Source organism: Elgaria multicarinata, chromosome 10, assembly GCF_023053635.1.
Source record: "Elgaria multicarinata webbii isolate HBS135686 ecotype San Diego chromosome 10, rElgMul1.1.pri, whole genome shotgun sequence".
Lineage (NCBI taxonomy): Eukaryota > Metazoa > Chordata > Lepidosauria > Squamata > Anguidae > Elgaria > Elgaria multicarinata.
In genome coordinates, this window is record NC_086180.1 from 31,835,605 (window position 1) to 31,842,914 (window position 7,310).

A 7,310-nucleotide genomic window follows, 5' to 3' on the forward strand; every position below is an offset into this window, starting at 1 on the left:
AATTGAAAGGCCAGAAATCAACATTCATTTATCTGTTTAAGCAGGATCAGCACTGGACTGTGACCTGGCCTATGATTCATCTCTGTCCCCATACATTACTGGCTGAGGTTGCTTTGGTACATGCCGTAGCCACAGGGGGAGTTGGAGGCCTTCTCAGGGACATACAAAGTTCCTATCCCAGAAATATAAGTTTTCTTTAAAACAATTTTTAAAAAGTAAATATTTAGGGCTTTTTTGTTTTGTGCTTTGTTTTTGGTTTTTATGGATATATAAGGAAAAGTGATGACCAGTTGGCACTTATTTTGTTTTACTTTAAATTTATTTAAATGATGGAATGAATAAACATCACAATCCTAACCATGTCTACTAAGAAATAAGTCCCATTCAGTTCTGGTATAGGATTGCAGCCTAGGCTGCTCTGTGACCACCCTTAAGACTTCCCTGCTTCCAGCTGTTAGCTGAAGTCCTGCATGATTCTTATAAATAAACAAAGAATCTTATGGCTCTTTAAACACTGACAAATTTATTCCGGCATAATCTTTTCTTGACATTGTCCACTTTATCAGATGCATCAGTGTCCATGAAAGCTTATGCCAGAATATATGAGTCTTTAGGAAGCCACAAGACCTTTTGTTGTTTTGATACAACAGACTTACAACCCTCTAGAAATTCTTATAGGATTACATAACATATTTAGACAGAAAAAGCCCTACAAGTCCCAGCATTCCCCAGCTACATTGGCTAAAATGTGAGCTCAAGTTCTGACAGCTTCATTCCTTTCTAGCTGCACTAACATATGGGCAAAAACGGCCAGAATGAAGCTCAAAAGTCCTTTTAGTTCAGCCGGCCAGAACTTGGCATTAAAGGTAAATTTCTGGCTCTGGTTGGCTGGCTCCCTTTTGTCCCTCTCCATAGGATTTTTTTTAAAAAAGATATTTATTTCATTTATATCCCACTTTCCCCCCTCTTGCAAGGAACCCAAGGTGGCTTTCATTGTCCTCCTCTGCTCCATTTTATCCTCACAACAACCCTGTGTGGTAGGCTAGGCAAGTGGAAGCTGGTGGCTTCTACGTCTGTGGGGCAGTGAAGCTACTCTGGTTCCAGACAGAACTCTAAAGGAGCTATCCAAGATGCTGAACCCAATTGGATTCATCGCCTTGGCTAGCTCGGTTAAAGCTCTGACTGAAATCCAGAGCGGGTTCACAATCCCACTGACATCGGAGCCAGCAGCCTCCACTCTTCCATCTGTTCTCAAAACCAAGTAAATGACCTACTCTTGATTCAATCTCCTGACTGAAACCTAGACTGGATTCTCGGTCCCACTGACATAGGAGTCACCAGGTTTCACTGGTCCGAAGATGGCTTGATTTCTGCCCTTGTGGCGCCCAGCAGCTTTTCTCAGACGTGACTAGCAGCCTGTGGAACGTGTGTACACGCTGCTCTAGCGAGACCCGCTCCGGCTGCCGAGCGCGAGGGGCGGGTTCGCCCTCGGCGGGACTCGCGTGCTGGGACAAGGCTCCCATGATCCGCGACTGCCGATTGACACTCAGCCCATTCAGAAGGGATCAAGCTGTGTGTGAAGGGAGGCGACAAGATGCACAACCTCCCTCCCGTCCCGCTTTCCCTTTCTTCCTCCAGCTTGCTTGCTGATGCTGCTTTCTCCGACTGGAAACGAATCCATGAAACGCCGCACTCCAGTCCTTCCTTTCCACTCGCAATGGGCCGGTTCCACAGTATTATTTATTTATTTAAAACATTTATATCCCGCCCTATATCATTAAGATCTCAGAGCAGCATACAGATAAAAGCATACAGTATAAAACAATAAATATACACAGTTAAAAACAAATTAAACCATAGTGAAGGCTGGTGGCTCTGGGTTGAAGTCAGAGCTTTAAAGGAGCTATCCAAGGTGCTGAAACCTGCCACCAACCCGGATTCAGCACCTTGGATAGATCCTTTAGAGTTCTGGCAGGTCCTGACTGAAACCCGGAGCGAATTCACAAGCTCACTGACATCAGAGCCACCAGCCTCCACTCTTCCATACATTCTCAAAACCAGGTTAATAATCTGCAATTGATACAGTCCCCAGTTCTGTACATTGCACACCAGCTGAGTTAGTGCAAGCAGTGCAGCTTCATCCTCCTGTGTAAGGGCAGCAGAAAGATGGACACCTCACTCTCGGAGCGCAATTCAACGTACATTTAGACAGGAAAAAAGTCCCACAACTTCCAGCATGCTAGCTGGGGAATGCTAGGAGTTGTAGTACTTTTATTCTGTCTAAACATGCACAGGATTGCTCTCTGAGAGGGTAATGATATGCTCTCCTATCTAGGAGTAAGCTCCATTTAACGCAGTGAACTCCATGGAAATCAAATAGGACTTTCAAGTAAAGGCATTTAGATTGGGGTGTAGTCATCATAGTGTGACATGAGCATCCTTACATGCCCATAACTGTCTACTCAAAAGTAAGGCCCACTGGGTCCAATGGGACTTACTCCTAGGTGTGCCCAAGATGTCAGCCTTAATACGCTTTAACCCAATATGTTACATACATGATGGTAGTGAGCCAGTGACTGAAAATTGATTGACAGAGCCATGTCCACTAAGTTTGATGGGACTTACATCTAGGTAAGTGTGTGTATAGGTTTGCAGTCTAGGGCTGCAATTCTATGCTCACCTACCTTTGAGAAAGGCCCACTAAAGTCAATGGACTTACTTCTGAGTAGACATGGAGAGGTTTGCACAGTAAATGGTGACTGGAAAATAAAGTTGTCGTTTCTATGTGGAGTCATCCAAAGATGTCGATATACGTAATTGTGCGTGGCACTGAACCTGGATTTAAAATGTGATTTTGTATGTATGTATCCCTAAAATGTGGACTGGAAAGGTTAAGGGGATATTCTCACTTTTGTGCATCTGTGCCCCTGCCCTACTTGTATGAATAACAGAATGGCTGTCCCCACTCTCCTACATCCACACATTTAGAAGTGTGCCTGTTTTCTCTCATCCATGTCTTTCCAAGTGCAGGGCAGTGCAGCTAAAGTGGGGCTGGTTCATCCTGAGGAACGTTCCCTTTTCCACGCCTTCATGTGCAAGTACACAACTGCATGGAGCAGAATGAGGAATGTGGGGAGGGATTAACGAGGCAGACCCAGCCATTTCGATTATTGTAGCGGCTGGAAAAGGCAACTAGATGCACACACTGTGAGTACAGAAATCGCTGCCTTGTGTCTACACACACACACACACACACACACACACACGATTCCTACTGATATTTTCTTTAAAACTTTCTCCAACTTTTCCCCCCACAGCGGAATTAACTGCTATGCTAAGTATGGTTGTATGAAGGTTTCCCTCTCTGCTTTCTGCTCCTTGTTCCAAGCTGGTTTAAGAATTCCCCCATTCAGCACATGGGAGCCATATCCTCAACGCGTGTCAGGAGAGCATTGTTGCACATCTTTTGGATCACGTGTTTGAACATATTTAGGGCAGTGTGTTAGAGCCCCTTTCAAGTCTTTATGGACCATTAGGAATAACTTCTTGATCCGTAACAAAGTAAAACCTCAGTCATCGACGAATTTAAGGCTTCAAACATGTTTATTCTAGAGTGTACACTTTAATGAATTCAGTGGACTTATTTCTGAGTAAATGTGCTTAGGCTTGTGTGCTAAATCATATTAAATAGCAGAGGGTCTGCTTAATCCATTTACTTCCATTCATGTAGGCCAGAGATGGGCAACTTGAGGCTCTCCAGATGTTTTAGCCTACAACTTCCATAATCCCTCATCATTGGCTATGCTGGCTAGGACTGATGGGAGATGTAGGCCAAAACATCTTAGATGGTCACAAGCTGCCCATCCTTCCTGTAGGAATTTGATTTATTTCCCAATATTCTATATTTCTTGTGATGGAAATATTAGGCAGGCTGAAATCAAAGTTACCCAGCTGTGCAGGTTGTCTTTCCCAACCTGGCACCCGCTAGATGTGTTGGACTACAGATCCCATTACTTCCAGGCAGCATGGCCAATTGGAACAGTGTTTGGGGGTGATGGGAGTTATAGTCCGACACAAAGTGGCTCTTATCCACTCAGCCAGCAAGTAAGAATTCATCCATCTCCAAACTTTGACTATGTACCTTCTCCTTGTCTACTCTTGGAGTACAATCCAGATTCACTGAAATCAATCAGTGAAAGTTTTACCATTGACTTTTTAAAGGGTTGCACACCAGTCAAGCAGATAAATTCAGGTCCAGCCTCCCCACATTCCAAGTCATGAAGAAGGTCCTATCTTGGTCAATGGAAATAACTTCCAAGTTTGGTGTAAACCATATATCGGCTAAAAGAGAAAGAATATTTGTTCATATGGACATTGCAAGGAATAAAGCCATGCATAAGCACCAACATATCTTATGAAAAATTATATACTTTATTTATATATTTGCTTTTTTTCAAGAACAATGTCTTTGCTCTGCAACCGTAAATACATACTAGAATAAACTCTGTGAAATATACAAAAAATACATCTCTCCCCTGTGCCCCGCGCCCCAAATCTTTTCCTTTGTAATAAATAGAAGCAAACATGTGTGGCTGATCGCAGCTAATGCTCCACGCTGCTTAGGTTTTCTCAGTCTGCTGACATTTTTTAAAGAAATCTGGTGAAAGAAAGGAGGAGTTCCCCGTCGCCTAAAAGGTCGAAAAATAAATAATGCATGAGCTAGTCTCCCCTCCTGGTTTAGTCCTCCCCCACCTCACCTCACCCCTCCCCACCTCTGCATCCCTCCCTTATAATAAAGAGTTCAGCCGAAATTTCCACGCTTGCATTCAATCACGACAAAAGCCTACAAATTATACAATGACTTCTAACCTGATTTACACGCAAGCAAACAAAACCCCAAACTTTTCATTTTCTCTTCTTTCTACCACCCCTAATAAATCATAGGGGGACAGATGGCAAAACCGGGAAGGGGGTTAACTAAAAGGTAGGTGTGTGAGAGAAAGAGAGAGAGAGAGAGAGAGAGAGAGAGAGAGAGAGAGAGAGAGGAGACGAAACAAAAGACATCGTGCCTGGCCAATGTGGGAAAGTGCACATCAGAAAGAGGGGAGAGTTTGGTTTGACAGGTGAAATTCCCACAGCCTCCAGGCTGGCAATGGGAAGCAAGCAGATGCCGCCACGCATGGCAAATGTGGAACTGATACTGTTTTGGGGGGCGAGGGGGCAGGCTGTCGGCCCAAAGCATTCCTAGCTCTAGGAGAAGCCGGCGGAGGCGACGACGCAGGGCGCATGTGCCAGTCCGTAAGCCGCCCGCGGCGCGCGCCAGCCGCGTCACACGGACTGGCCGATCTGAGCCGGATTCCTGCCAGCCTGAGCCCGGCGCTGGGAGAGGGCGCATGCGCTCGCTCGCTCCCATCCGCACAGCGGCCCTCCAGCCGGGCGTGTGAGAGCGCTACCGGCTTGCGTTGGTTGGTGTTTGGAAAGGGACGGGATGGGAACCCCTCGAGCGTCAGATCAACTCCCTGGGCAGCACAAAGCGCGGCTTGTCCGGCTGCCAGTAGTCCAGCTCCGAGGCGGAGCTGCCGGGGCTGGAGGGCGACAGAGTACAGCTGTAAGTGGACGAGGTGGCCGAGGGCGCCGGGCTGGTGGTGCAGCTCCAGGAGGAGGCGGGAGACGGGCTGCAGTCGGCGCTTCCCAGCACGGCTTCGGAGAAGGCCGCCGCGGCCCCTCCCACCGCCCCGCCGCCGCCGCCGCCGCAGTGGTCGGCTAAGCGGAGCGTCTCGCTGAGCGCCCAGATGTAGTTGTGGGCGAAGCGCAGCGTCTCGATCTTGGTGAGCTTCGCGTCCTCGGGGAACGTGGGCAGCACCTCGCGCAGGGCGTCCAGCGCCGCGTTCAGGTTGTGCATCCGATTCCGCTCGCGGTTGTTGGCTTTCAGGCGGCGGCTCTTCTTCAGCCGCTGCACCGTCTCCGCCGTCTTGGTGGACCGAGCGCCGTTCCGCGCCCGGCCCGAGCGCCTCTTGCAGTCGTGCCGTCTCAAGCCGAGATGGCGCAGGCGCGCTTGCTCGGCGGCCTCCCCGGAGGCCACATCGCCCGCTTGCCCCGAGGGGGAGACCGGCTGGGACGGCTCGTCGTCCTCGTCGTCCTCCCCCTCGGAGCCGGAGGAGAACTGTGTGAGAGAGGAGGAGGAGGAGGAGGACGAAGAAGCGAGCGAGGAGCGGGCGCCCAGCAACAGCGCTTCCTCCTCCTTCAGTTCCAGACTCTCCGGCTTCACGAACATCCTGTTAATAAGAGGGAGACAAAAGGAAAAAGAGGGGAGCGGTCAGTCACCTCGAGGAAAAGAAACCGGAGATCCCGCGCTCTTGGCCAGGCCAGGTACCCCCTCCGCGCTCGGGAAGCGGGGATGGCAATAAGGGCTGCGTTGCGCCTCCGGCTCGCGTAGGAACCAGCGGATAAAACCAGCGCTGTCAATATCACTATTCGGACTCCACGTGCTCAAAGCCTGACAAACGAGAACAAGTTGGAGCCGCGCCTCACCATTAACCCTTTGTCCTCCGGTCTTTCCTATGGATGTGCCAGTTCAGATCGATAGGATGGATTTGTACATCATCGTAGGCGCAATTCGGACCACATTAGAGGCAGTTAACACCCACCCACCCCCAAAGCACAGACACACACAGAAAGAGGAGTCGTAGTTAGGGCTCCATCTCTTTAAAGTCGATGGCCCAAATCCCATGGCTTTTCACGGGTGCGGCTGGCACGCTCGGGCCAAGTTCCACTGACGTTTAAGTGGGTCGAGGTTCCAACAGCGGACTCGCAAGAGAGCAATCTCTACCCAGCCACCCCTCTTTGAAGAACAGGACCGAAGCGAGTCCTGCTGCTGCTGCCTTTCTGTCTCGAGTTCACTGACAAACCTGCCTTTCCTACACATTCTGCTGCCACCAGTGGAGACAGAGGGAGCCACTGCGGTTGCGCTTAGCTCCTAGCGGGACTTTCGTCTGCAGCTCGAAAAGAAAAGGAGGGAGGGGAGAGAGAGGGGAAGCAGAAGCTCCCCAGCTTCCATCCAGCCAAGCGCGTAGAAGAGAGCGAGAGAGACTCGGGGACTTACTTGGCTCTCCTTTAGAGGCGGTCGGATTTTGGCTTGGCCTTTTTCCCTTTTCCTTTGCCAGGGGATGCGTCCGGCTGGCTGCTGCTTCTCCCTCTTTCCGCACCGCCCCTTGGTGCGAGCAAGCTTTGGTTTGGCCCCGCGCCGTTTCCCCTCCCTGCTGCTGGAGAGGGTCCCACAGTGGCTGAGCGCTGGTGTGGGTCCAGAACCC

At 49.5% G+C, this 7,310-nt stretch overlaps 1 protein-coding gene across 1 annotated transcript; it reads right to left on the reverse strand.

The window, feature by feature from the left end:
* Positions 1–5,506: 5,506 nt before the first annotated feature.
* On the reverse strand, positions 5,507–6,274 carry NEUROG2 (neurogenin 2). The gene has a single exon (XM_063136103.1). It carries the CDS (start codon positions 6,272–6,274, stop codon positions 5,507–5,509), a length of 768 nt encoding a protein of 255 aa, XP_062992173.1.
* Positions 6,275–7,310: the final 1,036 nt, after the last annotated feature.